Source organism: Populus trichocarpa, chromosome 19, assembly GCF_000002775.5.
Source record: "Populus trichocarpa isolate Nisqually-1 chromosome 19, P.trichocarpa_v4.1, whole genome shotgun sequence".
NCBI lineage: Eukaryota > Viridiplantae > Streptophyta > Magnoliopsida > Malpighiales > Salicaceae > Populus > Populus trichocarpa.
The window spans coordinates 564,744-586,244 of record NC_037303.2 but is presented as its reverse complement, the minus strand read 5'-3'; the positions used below and the strand labels follow the sequence as shown (position 1 = coordinate 586,244).

At 33.6% G+C, this 21,501-nt stretch overlaps 2 protein-coding genes across 2 annotated transcripts; both read right to left on the bottom strand.

The window, feature by feature from the left end:
* Positions 1–11,835: 11,835 nt before the first annotated feature.
* LOC18110375 (ammonium transporter 3 member 1) lies at positions 11,836–12,408 on the bottom strand. Its single transcript, XM_006388623.3, has one exon. The coding sequence runs from the start codon at positions 12,406–12,408 to the stop codon at positions 11,836–11,838; it is 573 nt and encodes a 190-aa protein (XP_006388685.1).
* Positions 12,409–17,585: 5,177 nt separating this feature from the next.
* LOC18110370 (terpene synthase 10) lies at positions 17,586–20,969 on the bottom strand. Its single transcript, XM_024591908.2, has 7 exons — positions 20,717–20,969; positions 20,366–20,633; positions 19,914–20,292; positions 19,492–19,710; positions 19,217–19,355; positions 18,493–18,741; positions 17,586–18,033 (listed from the first exon to the last, which is right to left on the bottom strand). The coding sequence occupies exons 1-7, from the start codon at positions 20,942–20,944 to the stop codon at positions 17,746–17,748; spliced, it is 1,770 nt and encodes a 589-aa protein (XP_024447676.2). The 5' UTR covers positions 20,945–20,969; the 3' UTR covers positions 17,586–17,745.
* Between the last annotated feature and the right edge of the window lie 532 nt (positions 20,970–21,501).

Below are 21,501 nucleotides of genomic sequence, written 5' to 3'. Positions count from 1 at the left end.
GCCTATATTTATAGATGGATTGATTAGCTTTACCAAATTTGAAGTCAGTCCCGCCCATGTCAAAGGGCATCCACAAGATTTGATTCGAGATGATCAGATATTCTGGAGTTGCAACAAATTAAGGACTACAAGAATATATGGTCATCATGAATGAAACTATCTGTATCTTTCTCTTTGTATATATACAAGTATTTTCATGATTAAATCATGGAACTAAAAAAATCCCAACAAACTCACGAAAACAACATCTCACATCCTCCTAAATTCTTGTGCCGACATTTGGCCTTGGATGGGATAGTCATGACTAAACCTCAAATATATACTTTCTATTTATTTTATTTTGCGGGATGCTCCATTTATGATATTAGTAGAAATCCATACCCTTTGTCGGAGAAATTTATAATAAAAAAAAATGAAATGAAATGATTCAATATTAGTAGATATCATGGGTTTTGAAATAGTTATGTTTAAGACGGAACCAAACGTAATTCGGTTCAATTCATGTATGTGATAACCATATAAACAAAATAATCTAAGAGAAAACAAAAATCATTTCATAAGTTCTAAAAATAAAGTTGTCATTCTACCTTAAAATCATAAAAGTGACCTAAAGGGTTCATATTGCCTAGTAGGGTTCATAACTGTATTTTCTGCATAATTATTCTTATTCATGTAATGGTTTATTACATAATATTTTTATATAATGCTTGTAATTTAATGAGTCATTAAAATATAGTTTTTCATTATACATAGCAAAAATTAGAAATATAATGGACCATCACATTACATTATGTTAAGAAATATAGGGTTGTTTTGTTTTATTTATTAAGGATAGAATATTACTTTTATTTTCTTTTTAGTTTAACTTATATATAATCTTTTTGAAGTTAGGTTAAACCTATTCCTTTAGATTATTGTGACTACATTATGCAATATTAATGAAACCCTAGCCTCCTCCTCTTTTATTTTTATATTTCTCTTTATTTATTTGAATTGTTTAACATGGTATCACAACATGTTTCATGAAATGAGGCTTAATCTCAAACACAGTTTTCGCAGATTCAACTTTTTGGAGTGATCATATAACTTCAAAAAGATATTTATTCAGTTTTTGCAATCTGGTATTTTATTTTTCTTTCTTTTGTGTTCTGATTTTTTTTATTTGTTGATTATAGCTATTGAAAGAGATGTTTCACTTTAGTATGTGAGTATGAGGTTGGATGGAAAGAATTATTTGTATTGGAGTTATGTGATAATAAATTTTTTTAAGGGTAAAAAAATATGAAGATATGTTAGTGGAACTCTTGTGAAACCTAGGAATACTGATGGTGATTATAATGCTTTAATAGATATCTGGAAAGCAAACAATGCAAAGATTATTACTTGGATTAACAATTCTGTTGAGCATTTCATAGAAACACAGTTGACGAAGTATGAGACAATTAATGAGATTTGAGATCATATGCAAAGGTTGTTCAGGAGCTTCTCACCAGAAAATAACATACGATCTTCTCACCAGAAAAATATGAGTATTCAGAAGTTTTATTATGCTATGACAAATCCTTGGGATTAATTGGCTATTACAGAATCTGTAGAATTAAAGGCATGTGGTGCTTTTATTGCTTATAGAGAGCAACAATGATTAATATAGTTTTTAACGACACTTCATAATGATTTTGAAGGACTTAATTAGAGGTTTAATTTTGCATCGTTCACGAATTTCTTTTGTTGACTCAATTGTCACTGAGTTATTGGTTGAAGAAATACGTCTTCAGTCTTATTTTGAAAAGAAAATTCTTTGTACTTCTAATCTTTCTGTGCTAACAATACCTTCTAAACCATTCTCTAATAATAAGAATAAGCTTACACAAGGGTTGCCTTCGACGAGTGCAGATTTTGTAAGCATAAAGGTCATTGGAAGACTCACTGTCTCAATTTGAGATAGTAGAATCAAGTTTGGAAGCTTGACATCCAGTCACAATCCAATGGTCATAGATCACATTAGAGCTACAAACCACCACGCCATAATACTATAACAATAGTTTCATCAAGTCCTTTCACCAATCCTAGTATTCTAGCTTAGTAATTTCAGAAGTTTCTCTCCTACAACCACAAGCTATATTCGCTTCTTCTTCCATAAGTCAGTTACCTCATAGTTATTCAGGTATGTCACATTCTGAATAGGTCTTGGATTCTTGTGCTTCACATCATATGTCTCTAGATTCTTCATCTTTTGTTTTTGTGCCCCCTTGACTTTCTATTCTAGTCATGACTGCTAGTTGTGCTCTCATGCCTTTAACAGATGTTAGTTATGTTGTCACACCTCATTTCTCTCTCCCTACTATTTATCTTGTTTTATTGGTCAGTTATGTGATTATGGTGATTATTTAGTTATCTTTTCCTCTTTTTTTTTTTTATGTACATGATCTACAGTCTTAGAAGCTGATTGAGATAGGTCATTAGAAAAAGAGACTATATATTTTAGATGAGTTAAAAGCACCGGTTACTGATGATGTTGCTGTTACTAGTGTTGATTTATCTTTTTTTCATTTGAGTCCTTCTTTTTCTAGTTTTTATTTATGTCATTCTTGACTAGGTCATCCCTTGTCTTCTTGTTTAAGATTTTTGGCATCTACTTGAGCTTTAGAAAACTTGCAAACTTTTGATATATCTAATTATAGTGGATGTAAACGAACAAAATTTTTCACTTTACCTTTTAATTGAAGTATTTCTATTTCTTCTTTTCTATTTGATTTAATTCATTCTGATGTATGAGGATCTTCTCTTGTTGAGATAAAAGAAGGGTCTCAATATTATGTTTCTTTTATTGATGATCATACTCATTATTGTTGAGTTTATTTAATGAAATATCGTTCTGAATTATTTGAGATATATACAACCTTTCAAGCTCGTTTCAAAACTCAACATTTTGTTGTTATCAAATGTTTTTGGTGTGATTTTGGTGGGCAATACACCTTGTTGCTACCCAATTTTTGACCCATATTTTGATAAATTTTCAAATAAAAAATAAATAAATAATAATAAAATAATAATAATAATAAGGGTTTACATGTGGCAATACCATAGAGCATCAGGGTTAAGGAAGCAATATGTCAAGGAAATAATTACTGAATCATATATAATTACTGCAATACCATAGATATATGATTTGATTCATGCTGGTTATAAAAAATAATCATTGCAATAAAAAATACCATATATATAGGATTTGTTGGTGCTGGTTATAGAAGACAATGTCTGTAATAATTATTGCAATATTTCCTTAAATAGAATGTGTAGAGATTTTCTATATAAGTGAACATCCAGCTATATGCAAGGGGGAGAAAATTTACGTAGTACAATTTTTAAAGAGAAAATTTTAGGGCAACCAGGAAAAACAAAACAAAACAAAACCCTAAACCTATTTTTCTCTACCGGCCAAAACCGAGCCCTCCCCCCCCTCTCATCTTTTTTGAAAACAAAGCAAACCCCCCCTTTCCTTGGAAAAAAAAACCAAAACTGACGCCCCAGCTTTTCACCCTTCACCTTCTTCTTCCTCACTCACCTGCTATTCTCCACAGACACCCAGAGACAAGCCTCTCTTCCCCTATCTTAGCCGACTTAGAGCATCCGGTCACCACCTCCTCATCTCTCTTTATCGGTTGCAGCCCCTTCGCCAGACCTCACTCCCCTAGCCTGCAACCATCGTAAACACCATTTACAGGCATTCCCTCTCTGTCAACACAGCCCCCCCAGAAACGGCTCTCCATTTATTTTTTTTTCTCTCCCTCAGCTCAGCCCCGCGCGCCTGATAACATTCAAAACCAGATGGAACCAGCAGAAGCCACACCTTTCCTCAGCCGCAGTAGCAGAATCAGCAGAAGCCATCCTTCCCTTCCAGTACTAACACGAGAAACAGAGGAGAAATATCGACCAGCCAGCGGGCCACCATTTCCCGTTTCGTCTGCAACCACGCCTGAAACAAGCAGCGACAACAGCCGGCAAGCCTGGCTCCACCGTGAACAGCAAGCAGGGGCGTCCTTCGTGAGCAAAACCAGTCGTCTTCCTCCACTTCGCCTTCAGCCGCTGCCTCTCCAGGTAAGTCTTTCTTTCCCTGTTCTTGTTTTGCATTTACTAAAGTATCTGGGCACTATGCGAAGGTAAATTAATTACCTTCGCATTGTGCAGTGCATGCGTGAGTAATTCACGCATGCAATCTGCAACAGTGCCCAGCTGGGTCATTGGTTTGGGCCAGTGACCCGGCTAGGCCTGCTGGGTTCAGCCCAGCCACATGGGCCGACCCGGACCCAGCCCAAAAAATAATAATAATATCGTTGGTTTTTCTCGTGTATTTAGTTTATGGTTTGTTATTTTTTTATATTGTGAAAATACAAATCTAGTATTAAAATACCCGATTTTTTCCATGAAATGTTGCAAATATATGTATGTATATATGTCTGAAAAAAAAAATGTTTTCTTGTGTGTTGCATACGGCCAATACTCTAACATGTTTTGAACGTTCTTTTTATATAAAAAAATATTGGAAGTTTCGAAAAATATGTTTTCGCATGGATTTCTTAAACACAACAAAAAATTATTTTCTTGCATTTCTGGATTTTACAACATGTTTGTAAAACTCCAAAGGGTATTGGCCTATATTCTAAAAAATATAAAAATCTTATTTTGGGGGGAATTAGTCTATTATTCACCGTTAATGTTTGGATAAAGAAACCCCAAAGGGATGAATATCCAAAATATTATTGGGAATAACTTGTTATTATTCACCGTTAATGTTTGGATAAAGAAACCCCAAAGGGATGAATATCCAAAATATTATTGGGAATAATTTGTTATTATTGGCTGTTAATGTTTGGATAAAGAAACCCAAAGTGGTTAATATCCAAAATATTTTTCTAGGAATAATAAGTCATTACACATCTTTGAAAGAAGCCTTGATTATAATCAAGGACATTTCATTTTTTTTATTACTCCATGGTTTACGAGCCATGAGAGTATGAAACATTAAGGAAAAAATAGGCTTTTAAAGTGCCCTGAATTTCCTTAGATTTTTGTCTATCCTCCTTGCGATTTACGAGTCGTAAACTCTTGAAATACTAAGGGAAAAATGAGCTTTTAAAGCGCATGGAATCTCCTTGGATTTCTATCTTAATAAATTTAATTTGAGTCAAACCTAGAAAAACTAATGGGATTAGAAAACACCAACACCATAGCATTTATAAGGCAAACCAAACACCAAGCAGCTTACCTTAGGTAGGGCGTACTAGGGGTGCTAATACCTTCCCTTTACGCAACCAGTCTCTTGACTTAGAATCTCTTAAAGACACATTATTTCTAGTGCATCCTATCTGAGATAAGCTATATTATTGTTTGATTGTTTTTTAAATCGAGTTTCTATTCATTAGTCTCGTTAAAGGTTTAAAGCAGATCTTTTCTTGTAAGGAAGTCTCTACCTTTAGTGGGTTAAAGCTTAACAATTCTAAGGCTCGAATTTTAACATCGCATTTATTTTCTAAATATAACTAATTCCTAACGTTCTGAATAAAATAATTGCAATGGGTTTTTTGTGTTTTAGCCAAACCTTAATGGAGAATCATAAATTAGTTATCATATCCAAGGAAAAAAAAATGGAAAAAAATCATGGAAGGGCAGTACTATACTAATATTAGAGATACTTTCTCATGTTTCAATAATGAAAATGAAGAGAAAAGGCTTTTTTTATATTCAAGGGGAAAACTAGCATCTATATATGGTCTCAAAATTTTGAAAATGTAACCCCTAAATAAATTTTAAGAATTAAAACAGGTTAGTAAGTAAAATTTGCTTAAACTAATCACTAAAACAACTAATTAATTCAAAGGACTAAAGATCCATAGAAATATTCACTACAAATTATAATGTTTCTGTACCAAAACAAGGTCTCTGCAATATCTTCCAGTGTAGCAGAAATTAATTTCATGATGATTAGTAGTCGAAGTTATGTAGTGTTAGAGAATAATATAAATTATATTTTGGGACCTTATTTAACAGCTTAACTTATTAGATTGAGATGATTATTTGACATGATATCAGAGCTATGATGACCAAGCGATCGTGAGTTCGAATCTCACCATCCTATTTATTTGATAAAAAAATTAAGTACAAGGTAATGTGGGCTTGTACAAGTTTCAAGCCCAAAGAGCTTTCACTTGAGGGGGGTGTTAGAGAATAATATAAATCATATCTTGGGACCTTATCTAACAGCTTAAGTTATTGGGTTGAGATGATTCTTTGACATGGTATCAGAGCTTTGATGACCAACCGGTCACGAGTTCGAATCTTACCATCACTATTTATTTGATAAAAAAAAATTAAGCACAAGGTAATGTGAGCCTATGCAAGTTTCAAGCCCAAAGGGCTTTCACTTGAGAGGGTGTGTTAGAAAATAATATAAATCATATCTTGGGACCTTATCTAACAGCTTAAGTTATTGGGTTGAGATGATTTTTTTTCATGGTATCAGAGCCTTGATGACCAAGCGGTCATGAGTTTGAATCTCACCATCCCCATTTATTTGATAAAAAAATTAAGCACAAGGTAATGTGGGCCTGCCAGTTTTAAGTTCAAAGAGCTTTTACTTGAGGGGATGTATTAGATAATAATATAAATTATATATTGAGATCTCATCTAATAGTTTAAGTTATTAAATTGAGATGTTCCTTTAACACAGTTCAAGTTATTAAATTGAGATGTTTTTTCACACGCAACAAGTTGCATTTCAAAGCGTCAAGCTCACAAAGACTTGTGTTAAGAGGCGAAGAAGAAAAAGAAGATTGACTGACCCAAAAGGCAGTAGTCAAGCCAGGGATCCCCGAAGAAAGATGAGTAACATAACCACCAGAATAGTCCATGACACCCCAGTGAAACAAGAATCCACCACCCCACAAGCTGAAGGCACCAACTGATGAAGCTGGTTGCTTAAATTAAGATGTTTACCAAGTCTTTTCTGTTAGAATAAAACTTCTAGTCTATAAGATTGTCCTAGTCTCTAGGAATATTGTTACCTGATATTGTGAGATTCCTCATAATACTGCACTTTATTTGTTTCCCGTTACCATTGTAAGGCTATATAATGAGCCACACTTATCATTCAATAATCAAGCAACCTTAATCATTTTGTGCACACTTTAAGCAAGCTACTATTCTTGTTCATTAAGTGTAACAAAGTGGTATCAGAGCCAGGTTGAGAGAATTCTGAGTGAGAGAGTTTAGGAACAGCAGTATCCTAAAAGAGAGAAACACTGTGAGGAGATTGTGAGAAACACTAAGAGAAAAGAGTGAAGTATTAGAGTGAACTGAGAGAAGAGAAACAGAGTGAGAAGATTGTGAGAACCACTGAGAGAAAAGGAGTTAAGAGTGAACTGAGAAATGGCTGCTGAAGGGCAAAATTTTTTGAGCATTCCTAGGTTCGATGGGGACTATGATCACTAGAGCCTATTGATGGAGAATCTTCTGAGATCAAAAGAATACTGGAGCTGCATTGAAACTGGATTTACAGTACCTGATGAAGGAGAAACATTGACTGCTGCACAAAAGAGACACCTTGAGGACTGCAAACTCAAGGATCTAAAGGTTAAAAACTACCTTTTCCAGTCAATCGACAAGTCAATCTTGAAGACTATTCTGTAGAAAGACACTTCCAAGCAGCTGTGGGAATCAATGAAAACAAAATATCAAGGGAATACGAGAGTCAAGCATGCTCAACTTCAGGCACTTCGCAGAGATTTTGAGGTGCTAGAAATGAAGATTGGTGAATCAGTCACTGATTATTTCTCCAGAGTCATGATGGTGGCAAATGATATGCGCAATTATGGAGAAGATATGCAAGATGTGAAGATTGTAGAAAAGATTTTACGCACTCTCACAGACAAATTCAATTATATTGTCTGTTCCATAGAGGAATCTAAAGACATTGATCTCCTTTCTGTGGATGAGCTACAAAGCTCATTGATTGTGCACGAACAGAAGTTTCGAAGGACTAACAGTGAAGATCAAGCCTTGAAAGTTACATTTGATGAGGGACAAGGCAGAGGAGGACGTGGCAGGAATACATATAGAGGAAGAGGATACGGGAGAGGACGTGGATTTATTACAAAGCTATAATAGAGTGTTATAGATGCCACAAGCTCGGGTACTATAAATATGAATGTCCAAATTGGGAGGCTAATTATGTTGAAGCAGATGAAGAATTGCTGCTAATGTCTTTGGTGGAGATGAATGAAGCAAAGCGTGGAGATGTTTGGTTCTTGGACTCTGGTTGTTCAAACCACATGAGCGGAGATGCAGAAAAATTCAGTGAATTGAACAGAGGATTTAAGCAGCAAGTCAAACTCGGTAACAACACCAGAATTTCTGTGGAAGGGAAGGGAAAGATTACACTTAAATTGAATGGCATGAATCACATCATCACTGATGTGTTTTATGTCCCAGAATTACACAACAACCTGCTGAGTGTGGGACAAATGCAGGAGAAGGGACTTGCATTTTTATTTGACGCAGGGATGTGCAAGATTTATCACCCGAAGAGGGGCATGATCATTCAAACCAGCATGTCTGCAAATAAAATGTTCATACTGTTGGCAAACACGCAAGAGAGAAATGATGCCTGTTTTCTCACAAATTCACCAACATCAAATGTCACCCAGCTGTGGCATAGTAGGTATGGCCATTTAAGCCATCGGGGTCTGGAGATCTTACAGAACAAGAATATGGTTCGAGGAATGCCAAAGCTCACACCTACCACAGAGACTTGCACTGACTGTCTAATTGGAAAACAACATCGCAACAGCATCCCAAAGAAGAGCACATGGAGAGCCACTGAAAAATTACAGCTTGTGCATGCTGATATTTGTGGTCCAGTGACCCCCATTTCTAATAGCAAGAAGAGGTATTTTCTATGCTTCATTGATGATTTCTGTAGAAAAGCATGGGTATATTTTCTGACAGAAAAATCAGAATCATTATATGTCTTTCAATGCTTTAAGAAGATGGTAGAAAAGGATACTGGGAAATTTATTAAATGTCTACGTACGGATAGAGGGGGGGAGTTCAATTCAAATGAATTCAAAGAATTCTGTAGACATAATGGAATAAGATGCCAACTGACCACAGCATACACTCCACAACAAAATGGAGTGGCTGAGAGAAAAAATCGTACGGTGATGAACATGGTTCGGGCAATGCTCTCAGAAAAGAAAATCCCAAAATCTTTCTGGCCTGAGGCAGTGCAATGGTCAGTTTATGTGCTGAATCGATGTCCCACATTAGCAGTCAAAGATACCACTCCAGAAGAAGCATGGACAGGTGCAAAACCTTCTGTGGAGCATTTCAGAATTTTCGGTTGCTTGGCACATGTGCATGTGCCTGAAGCCAAACGTATCAAGCTGGATAACAGAAGCTTTACGTGTGTATTATTGGGTGTCAGTGAAGAATCCAAGGGATACAGGCTCTATGATCCAATTGCACAGAAAATAATTATCAGTAGGGACGTTATATTTGAAGAAGGAAGGAGGTGGAATTGGGATGCAAGCTATGAGGATCAAATACAGCAAAGCCTTGAGTGGGGAGACATTGATGAAGTGGAAATTGATGAAGAAGAAAATTCAGACAGTGGAGCAAATGACAGTGATGGTGGATCAGCTGACAGTGATGCAGTGGATGAAGATTTGATGGCTAGTGACACCAACAATGATGCAATAACAGGAAATGAAGTTGCAGTGACAGGGGAAGCAGAAGCTGCTGCAGATGCAGCAGTGATCAAGGATGAAGATGTAGTCACAGCTGCAGAAGCTGAGTTGATGAATGACACCACAAATGCAGCTGAGGGCATTATGGTGAGTGACACATCAATTGCAGAAGGATCCATAGCAAGAAGTAGTAGCAGACTTCAACAAAAACCGAGATGGATGTCAGACTATGTTTGCAGCCATTAACGTTATGAAGAAGAAAATGAGATCAACATGGCTGTAATGCAAGGTGCAGACCCTATAAACTATGAAGATGCAGTAGCAAGCTCAAGGTGGAGAGAAGCAATGGATTCAGAGATCAATTCAATTGAGAAAAATCAAACCTGGACACTTACAGACCTACCAGCCGGAGCCAAGAAAATTAGGGTCAAATGGCTTTACAAAACTAAATTGAATGAGCTTGGGGAGGTAGACAAATATAAAGCCCGATTAGTAGCAAAGGGTTACTCTCAACAATATGGAGTGGATTACACCGAAGTATTTGCCCTAGTAGCAAGGATGGACACAGTACGAATGATTGTGGCACTAGCAGCTCAAAGAAAATGGACAATCTATCAATTGGATGTCAAGTCCGTATTTTTACATGGTAAACTCAGCGAGAATGTTTTTGTTGAACAACCAAAGGGGTATGAGAAGAAGGGCAGTGAAGGAAAGGTTTATCAATTACACAAAGCTCTATATGGACTAAAACAAGCCCCACGAGCATGGTTTAGTCGTATCGCAGCATACTTCAAAGATGAAGGCTTTGAAACATGCCCAAATGAGCACACACTATTCATTAAAAAGGGAGCAGAAGGCAAGATGATCATTGTGAGTATTTATGTTGACGATTTGATATATACAGGTAATGATGAATGGTTTTAAATCATCAATGATGAATGTTTTTGATATGACGGATATGGGAAAGATGCGATTCTTTCTTGGGATAGAAGTCATACAAAAAGCCAATGGCAATTTTATTTGCCAAAAGAAGTATGCTATAGAAGTGCTGAAGCGTTTTGATATGGCAGAAAGTAATCCAGTTAGCAGCCCGATTGTGCCAGGTGTCAAACTAAACAAGGATGATCAAGGAGTACAAGTTGATGAATCTTACTACAAGCAAATTGTAGGGAGCTTAATGTATCTCACAACAACTCGACCAGATATGATGTTCAGTGTAAGCTTGATCAGCCGATTTATGTCTAGACCTACCGAGTTGCACCTACAAGCTGCTAAGAGAATACTGAGATACTTGCAAGGCACAACAAATTTTGGCATTCTATACAAAAGGGATGGGATGGACGAGTTGCGCGCATTCACAGATAGTGACTATGCAGGTGATGTAGAGGATCGAAAGAGCACATCCGGATATGTCTTCTTAATGAGCTCGGGAGCAGTCTCTTGGTTGTCGAAAAAACAACCTATAGTCACATTATCCACTACAGAGGCAGAATTTGTGGCTGCCGCAGGCTGTGCAAGTCAAGCAGTTTGGATGAGAAGGGTCTTTGAAAATTTAGGACTTGCTCAGAAAGAATGCACCACCATTTGGTGTGACAACAGTTCTACGATCAAATTGTCCAAGAATCCAGTAATGCATGGGAGAAGCAAACACATTGATGTCAGGTTCCATTTCCTGAGAGATTTAGTAAATGATGGTATTATTCAGTTGCTGCATTGTAGAACTCAAGAGCAGATAGCAGATTTGATGACGAAGGCTTTGAAGGTGGAGACATTTCAGAAACTTAGAGAAGAACTGGGAGTGTGCAAAATTGAATGAATAAACTAATTGCTATTGCATTTAGTTTAAGAGAGGGATTGATGAAGCTGGTTGCTTAAATTAAGATGTTTACCAAGTCTTTTCTGTTAGAATAAAACTTCTAGTCTATAAGGTTGTCCTAGTCTCTAGGAATATTGTTACCTGATATTGTGAGATTCCTCATAATACTGCACTTTATTTGTTTCCCGTTACCATTGTAAGGCTATATAATGAGCCACACTTATCATTCAATAATCAAGCAACCTTAATCATTTTGTGCACACTTTAAGCAAGCTACTATTCTTGTTCATTAAGTGTAACACCAACAGTGTAAGAGAAAGGGAGCCAAAGTGGCACAAAAGCCATCCAAGCCTTAAAATTCACTCTTCCAAGCACTGATCCAGCCAAAAGAATAAGAGTACTGATTGCAGCAAACACACACTGAAACCAAACCATGGAAGCCATGGGATATAATGGTGTAGCCATTGCAGTCTCTACACCACCGTTATCGTAGAACTGTATGGTCTCAGGGAGTGCAGCTTGGTTGATTAGAAACTTCTGCCCTAAGGCAGGTCCTGCTTTGCCCCAGAAGGGCAAGAGCATATCCCCAAAAGACATTTTGTAGGCCCAAACCACCCAGCAGATTACAATAGCTGCAAAAGCGTAAAAGGCCATGAAAGCTGAATTGACTGCCCATTTTTTCTTGACAATGCTTCCATAGAGAATTACTAGTCCTGGCACACTCTGGAGTCCAACAAGGGTGGCTGAGATCATTTGCCATGCGTTATCGCCCTTGTTTAACCAGTCAGGAACTGAAGGTGAGCCTCCTCGGTATGCCACTGGGACTGGGTTAGGTGGAGGAGCAGCCATGGTATTTTAGAGGATTGTGACTAGCTACTGCTCCTTCTTCGTTAATTTATCGGAGTAAGGCTCAAAACATGATTTTATATTTAATTATTTAAAATATATTTTTAAATATTTTTATACATTTTAATATAAGAAAAAACAAGGGGAGTGAAGCCTAAAGAAATCCCCCCTCTTCCCATTAAAAGGTTTTTCCAAAAGAGTTAACTAATTAATTATTTCCCATTCTTATTATCTCCCTTTCCTTCCTCTCCACTCACCCCCTTCCCAAATGCACTACAAAGAGATTCTAGTCTCGTTGATTTTTTTGTTGTCTTCTAGGAATGTCGTATATATACTTTTACTCAGACCACTTAGAAAGTATCCTATGCATTGACTATAATGCGGGTAGAGTGGGCTAAGGTCTCTATGAACATATGTGATTACACGAGATAAAAACAACACTCAATTAATAATAATAATAAAACAAAGACATATATACCCAAACCTGTCAATCTCCATTTGTGAGAGAGAAAAATGCTACCACCTTGATTTTGGAATTGCCGCAGCTTACATGAAGAGTGCTATCATTGATGCATTTCTTGCCTCTCTCCCGACAAAACAATAGGAACAAATGTAGAAGCCACCATTATCAATTTTGCTGCAACCCACTCACAAATAAGCAACATTACCGGTATATATAGATTTGTTTGAGAGTGAAATAATAGTTGATTTTTAAAGTGTTTTTGCTTGAAATAAATTAAAATAATTTGTTTTTTAAAAATTATTTTTAATATCAATATATAAAAACAATCTGAAAACAAAAAACAAATTAATTTGAAATATTTTTTTTTAAATTAAACTTATTGGGTAGGGGGTTAATGTCGTTTTCTTTCTTACATATTAAAAATATTATTTTACCTTTAAAATCAACAAAATATATAACTATTTAGCAATGGTTTTTTTTTTTCCACTTAGCATAAGTTTTTTAATATAAAATTATGTATTTGCCCTTGGAGTTAAAAAAATATTTGAAATAAAAAATAAAATATTTCAAATATTTTTAAAATATTAAAACAAACAGTTAGTAATTAACTAAGTCCACTAATGCATACAAAGATCCATCCCGATAGAAAAGGATCTTTTGCTTCTGATCTAAGCAAAAAGATAAAAAAAATAAGATATTAAGACTTTTTATTTTATTTTGCATATTACATGGAAAGATTCTAAAAACGGCTAGCTCGAGATGTTTACTACTATTATAATAAATTTTCTGTCAACCTAAAGCTGGGTAACTTTATTATTATAGGACCATCACTGTAGTACTAAATAATGTCAAGCTGGGCAGTAATGGAGGGCGAGGATCTCGTGAATCTTTTCTCGAGATCCATATGAGTATTATATATCCCAGGAATCTTCAATTATATGTGCAATTATCATTTTTTTTATATATTATTGTAGTTAATATTCCATACACACTCATCGTACGTGCATGGCCTTCTACCTTAAAAGGATTTTTCCTTTCTTTTCGTTTTTTTTAATATTAAATTGTGTATTTAAATGCCCAACGACCCACTTGGTAATATTTTTATATTTTTTTATTAACATGGGTGTCCGGATCAGTTTATACGGACCTCGACTAATCACATGGGTTTTGAAGTTAACGACCATGTAAACCTCCAGCGGCCTTGAAGTTTGTGAGGCTCGAACTAGTAACTTTTATGGAACAAATCTATAGTATGACTAGTTGAGCTACACCCCTCATTGTTATAATATTTTTATATTTGATTTTTGAAAATAATTATTAAAAAATAATATAAAATCCTTTTGAAATATCATTCAACAATTCAAAATTTGGGTTTATATAATTTTCTAGTATGATAATAATATTTTAATAACGAATTAAACATCATTTGTTTGTATTTTTTAATTAATTTAATTAAAAGAATTAAACATCATTTGTTTGTATTTTTTAATTAATTTAATTAAAAAAATTAAGATGAGTGTGTGAAAGTTTGAAATTTTTAAAGGTTTTGATGTTGAAATCTTACACACATTTGAATTTTTGGAGTACTATTTTTTTTAGAAGATAGACCATTAATATTTTGTCTATTAGTTTATTTTCTAATTTGTTTAAAGATAGCCTGAGATTATTTGATCAAAAATTAATTCTTAAATAAATTAATTAAAAATCAATTTATCTTACCGGCGTATCTAATTTATTGATAATTAATTGATTATGCTGCCGTTATCTATGGGCAGTTCACTTGATTAGATGCACCCAGTTGAACATAACAGACACATCACTTTATCACTTTATAATTTTTAATTATGTTTATATTTTTGTTAATTTTTAAATCCAACGAAGCCAGGAAAATTAGGTAATATCCAAATTCCCCGCATCGATCGTCTTGCAATTGTGCATGCCTATTGATAATATCTTTAGTACAATGTTTATATGCTTTCATGTTTTGATTAAAATAAATTTTTAATAAAATATTAGTGTTTATTAACTAAATAATAAAGAATTTAAATTTTATTATACAATTCTATTTGATAATATCCTTAATTTTATCTAACATTTTAAGTTCTATTTGATAATAATATCCTTAGCTAGTTTTATCTAACATTATAAGTTTTTGAATTTAAAATTTGATCATGAAAATGTAAAAGAATTAGCATTTAATTTCTCAAAAAAATGAGGATATACTTTTAAAGATCACTTGGGTAAATTATTAGTTTATCTAATAATTTATCACGGGAGAGAGAGACATACTCAAATTGATCATGCTAATTGATTTGGGTTATGAAACCAATCAAAAAGGATAAAATAGAATGGTTGAAAACTAATTATTTGATAATTGAATTTTTATTTTAATAAAGGAAAACAATAATGGTTCATTTTTTATTTTAATATTTAGAATGATCCACATTATTATTATTATTGAAAAAAAACATAAACTTGATTTGAAGGATAAAATTAAAGACCATAAAAACTTTGACAAAAGAAAAAAAATTAAAAAACCAAAAGAAAAAGCACCAAATCAAAATTAGTATTATTCCTATTGGAAAAACAAAAATAAAAACTTGATATTAAAAATAAAATTGAAAGCCATGAAAACTTTGATAAAAGAGCAAACGAAAAAAAAATCAAGAGTTGAAGGACCAAATTGAAAATATTATACATACAAATTAGAATTGAAGGATTAAATTGAAAATAAATAAAACTTTAACATAAGAAAAAATGAAAAAAAAATTAAAACTCAAAGGACTGAATTTGAAATACAAAAAAAGAACAAGAATTAATTTTCTGAGGTAGAAGAGAGAAATGAAGGGAAAAAAGAAAGAAAGAAAGGGCCGTTAGTTACAAACTGACCACCTTTAGCAGACACGTGCCATCAATAAATAAAAAAGGGCATGAATTGGAAACACAAAAAAAGAACAAGAGTTAATTTTTTGAGGTAAAAGAGAGAAATGAAGGGAAAAAAGAAAGAAAGAAAGGGTTACTGATTACAAACTAACCACCTTTAGCAGACATGTGCCACCAATAAAGAAAAAAGGACATGGAGGAGAGCCAAATGAGACCGTGAAAGCTCATTTTCCACCACTAGAAGATGCCACACGTGCCGTTCAAAATACGTTACGTCTCCCACACCCTAATATCTCTTTACATTTAAAAATTATAAATTAAATAGTAAATTACATTACTACCCTCTACCAAACCAACAATAATAAAAAAAAAAAACTGAGAGAAAAAGATGTCAATACTCTTGTTTTAATGATTTAAATTTTTTTGTCCCTAAGGTTATATATATAATCTTACTGTATGCTTAAAAAGAAAACGACACCAATACCCGTACCCTATAATTATAGTCTTCTTTTTTTTTTATCCTAGGGGTATTTAGGTTCTTGAATTGTTCATAAATATATTGAATAGACAAAATACCCCTAAAAAAAATTTATAATACCTAATGAACTGTATACAAAGATAAAAATGCCTCTTGTTTAAAGGCAAAATTGTTTTCTTGTGAATGACAAAAAGGCCACCGCATTGTGGTGCGCGAATAAGAAAATATGAGGGAGGCTATAGTAAATGATCCTTTTGTTTTAATTTTTTTTTATATTTATATAGAGTATAAGGTAGTATCTAAACCTTAATTACATATTGATATCTAAGCTAGAATTAAGCTATAATTGAATAATCTTATAAATAAGAAAGAACATTTGAGCCTTAATTACATATTGTTATTATTTCAGGGCTAAATAAAATAGTTTCAGTTGCCTTTCATTGTCCTGGTATCATGGTGGCTGGTTGATGAATTTTTCCCATATCATTATCCCCATACAGACACTCCTAAGCATCACAGATTACTGAGAGTCTTCCATGCCATGGAAATAGGTGTTCCACCATGAAAAGTGACTTCATTTGAATAACATCCGCTCTAATTTTGTCTGGTTGATCATCTAGCCTATTTAAAAAGGTATAATTTATGTTTTTTTACAAAATTGAGTTGAATTTTTGATATCATGATCACTAATTATAGGATTAGATCTTCTAAAATCAATCTCCCTCCACAATCTTATTGAACTATTATAGTATGCCTCTCAAATCCTACCATCTTGTTTTAATTAAGTCATTTATTTTTTCACTTTGTATAGTTTAGAGGTATTTGTTCCATTAAAATATGTTGTTGTCATTGTATCCTATACTAATTTTGCTATAGGAAACCAATTGAAATTTCCAATCAAAATTGGTTCCATTAAATTGATTAGCTAGCCTTTGATATCATAGTTTTAGCTCCTCCGCTTTCTGTTATTAGGGTCTATTCATTCTATTTGAAAAAGTTCCAATTGATATATCCTAGTTTGTCAATCTAGGTCTACTGACATAATTGATACCACTTCAGACAACAAAATATTCACCAGTTTGGTGTAAAATTTAGGTAATCAAAATAGTCAAGTCTTATATGGTTTCTTGTGGGTTAGTGAGTTCTATTGGTAGGAATGAAGAAGAAAACAAAACTGTCCACATAAAGTGATTATAGGGTTTTTGCCGAGTATATGTTCTCTAATTTATATCATATTAAGAATACTTGTAAATAATTATATTTTTCTTTGACACATAGAACAAATTTATATAAAGAACAAGGTAAAATCTAGATCTTAATTATATATTGATATCTAGGATATAATCAAGCTATAGGTGACTAAACTTCTAAATAAAGAAGAAATATATAGTCCTTTATTACATATTGACATTTAAGCTAGAATGAAAATACATGCTTCTCCAACTTAGTCTAATAAAACATATAGATCAATCTTATGAATTTTTTTATATCAAACTAGTCCTTTATTTTGATGAGATTATAAAGGCTTTATAAGTAAGGATTTCACCCTATCCTTAGTCTCAAGATGTCCAACACCATGTCCATCTCCATATTGATACATGCATTGCGCCATTCGTGCAAGGTTCATTGCAATTCCAATGAAAGTTTGGGAGATACGGGGATTAACAAATTGATAATCATTTATTTTCTTCCATGTATTTCCAATTAAACTTTTTATGTGTTCACGAGCTTTTTCTTCGGATACTTCGGCTTCATGCATATAACATTGAATAGATTTGGAAATATCTCCTCGTTTTAATTCATCCTATAAATAAAAAGAAATAGAAAATTAGCATGCATATACTTAAAAAAAAAAAACCATCACAAATAACAATCTTTACCAAAATGAAAATGAAAATGAAAATGAAAGATTGATATATTTACAAACTGAGATAAATTAATTGATCTAGAAATTTACTAAAAAAATACACCATCCATCTTTAGTGTCAATGGATTTTAAGATGAAAGAGGAGATACCATGTTGGAGAGCGGGCCTTTACCAACAAGTTAAAAGCAGTTTCTTGGGCCGAATAATAAGTAAAAAGTGACCCATTTATAGTTAAAGTAATGCATTATATGTTTCAAAAATCATTCCATTACTTGGGCCAGTTAGCGGCCTATGCCTAGAGAAAGAGGATCTGTGGACTAATATAATTTACCATAAAAATGAGAAAAAAAAGGGAAGGACGAGACTATGTCGAGGAGAGGGAGAAGTCTAGCATACCGTGGAGGTTCCAAGATCATCAGCAAGGCGTAAAATCATGGATGACCATCGAATTATATCTAGGTATTCCTCCATGAATTGTGAGGCCTCCTCTGTTGTTGGATTGGAAACATAAAAATATGCATGAACTAGAATCACTGGTGCTGAAATTGAAATCCATGCATTGTCCATGTATTCTTGAAGAGTTGGTGTATATCCACTGAAGTACCACTTAGCCTCCAATAAATATGATTTACATAAGTCTGCCCACTGAAAATTAACCATAGTCTTATATTCCCAAAAGAAAAAAGAGGCAAAGATGGAGAGAGCATATTTAAAAAATATCTATAGTTATCGAATCTAGCCCGATCTAATGAGTTGATCTAGTGATTTAAAATCTAACTTGAGTTGAGTTTTTTTTTAATTGGTTTTATCAAATCTAACCCAACCTAACTCATCAATCTATTGATCTAAAATCTAATTAGAGTTAGATTTTATTGTAAAATGTTTTTTACATTAACCTAACAAACTCAGACAATATAACGATTGACTTGTTAACTTAGTTAATTTGATTACATTAAAATTAAATTCAAACCTAGTCTCGTTAAAACCAATGAATTATTTTTAAATAAATTAAAAAAAAATGATAAATCAAGATTTATCCAATGACCAAATAACTCAAACTTTAAACCAAGATTGACAACTATGAAAATAACACTAAAATTAAAAAAGAAGAAGCAAATACCTCTTTTTTCAAGTAAGGAAGGATGTCAATTCCTTGATATTTAAGAATATTATAAGCCATTTCATTAACTGAATTGTAAAATGCGAGGAAACATAATTTCATATAGTCTGGAAGCCGATCCATGAAATTTAGATCCCATCTGAAATGAGAACATAAAAATATTAATTAGTTAAGGTTTTTTTTTAGTTTAAAAAAAGAAAAAAACAAGTGAGCAAATTCTAATATATAGCATTGTAAATGTGCCCTAGAGGCCAAGAAATTGGTGCTGCACAAACCTTACAACGGCATCTGTGAATAGCTCCAGCTCATCTAAGGTACCATAGACATCATAAACATCATCAATTGTTGTTATAAGTGAATTAACTTTTGTTAGCATTCTCCTGCAATTACCAAACTGAGGTTCAAATATGACCCCCACAGTCCATAAGAAATTCTCCACCAGCCTGTCCCTGGCAAAATCCAACTTTTCTCCAAGTCCTGTCCTCTTCCACCACCTGTTCATGTTAAGAAATTAAACTGTCACCATCAGAGAAAAGCTGCATAAAGTAAACTAGTGATATAGGAGGATCATCAAATCTAAAAAAGTTTAAATTATTACATACAATTTAATGAAATAATATTAATTTTTATATGCTGTTTAATTTGCTTCCAAATTGTACAAAATAAATAAATGAAGAATCTTATTAATTCTACGTACCTAGATGAATGTTTCAGATCTTCTTGGTGTATTGCTTGTACCATGTTGAAATCCAATTTAGCTAGTTCTAACAACACAGGTTCCATATCAGTTTTAGTTTCATACACATTGATGAACCAATTGGACTCCAATCTTAGCATCCTCCAAGCCAGTGGAAGCTCTAAGGCATGGCTCACCATCTTTGAAAGATATTCGGAAGGGTTGCACTTGTTGACATATTTTTCAAGATTTTTGGTGGTGAAGTCTCTTGCATCCTCCAAGATTCTCTCGCCTTCTACCAAGAAGTATGAAGCTTCATACAGGAATAGCATTCCCTTCAAATCGTCATGAATCCATGCCCTAAAGTTTCCTTGTTCGTCCTTGAAATGATTGAAAACCTCTTCAAGTGGAGAACACAACTAGTCATGAGAACGCATAGAACCATCAATATCTACATTGCTTAAGAGACTTACCTTGAGGTACCTTGTATCCATGCTGCCTTAGGAGTCGAAATTCTAGAGCAGTAGCATACAAGTCATGTACTGTCTTTGTATTCTCTATATGATTTTTATAGAATAAACTCTTCAACGTGCTCTTTATTTCATCAACAAAATGGTAAGATAACCCAAGTCTTTGCAAGGCATCGATTAGCTCAAGTTGATCCAAGGGTTTCGATGCGTTCGCCAGCATCATCCTTATGTTTGCCTTCAACTTTTCGCTTCGCGCTGTATATGGCTCTCCCTAAACAACATCAAATTCAAGAACTCAACTCAAGTTGTTTGAACAATAACATAACATGACATTATAATAGCTAGCAACTATACCTTATATTTACTAGTCAGTGACTGAACAAAATCATACTCCCATATGGAAGTTTGATAATTTGCCGACCGCCGGACAATTTGACCAGCAGCTTCGGTGGCAACCATGCATCGAACTTTGGTAGGTAGAGAGCGATAATTCTTGCTTGATACAGGTCCTGCTAAGGCGCGACTTGGAGATGCTAATGTTGGGAGAGTACAAAATGATGAAGCAAAGTGGGTAAGAGCCATTTCTCAGTGTTTTGGATTACTTGGAATTTTTGAGTTGAGGATGGAAATGACGATTACATGCCGATATTTATAGATGGATCATCTAGCCGTACCAAACGTCGACGTCAAAGGTTCCATGTTTAAATTCTTACAGCACTGTCAGCCGAAAAATCTACATCGACTTTTGCAAATCTACCTTAAGACAATACTTGAAGATGAACTCATACTAAGATAAACTTCAATCAAATCAAATCAACCAATGATAATAATTCAATATCATTGTTTGAATCGAAATATCAATTAAATTCCACCAATTTCTAACAACAAATTTCTATTCATCTAAATATAACAAAAAAAACATTTCTTATAAGATTTCTTTTTAGTTTATTAATATGACATTTAATTTAGGTAATGATTTTATAGAGTAAAAATTTTTAAAATTTTTTTAATCAAATTTGAACGGATTTTCTTATATATAGTACCTATATTTAAAATTTTATCCCGCTTAAAAAAACCTGCAAAGAACTACAATAATTAAACTCAACAAAATTCTTATATTTTATAATCATAAGTAGCTG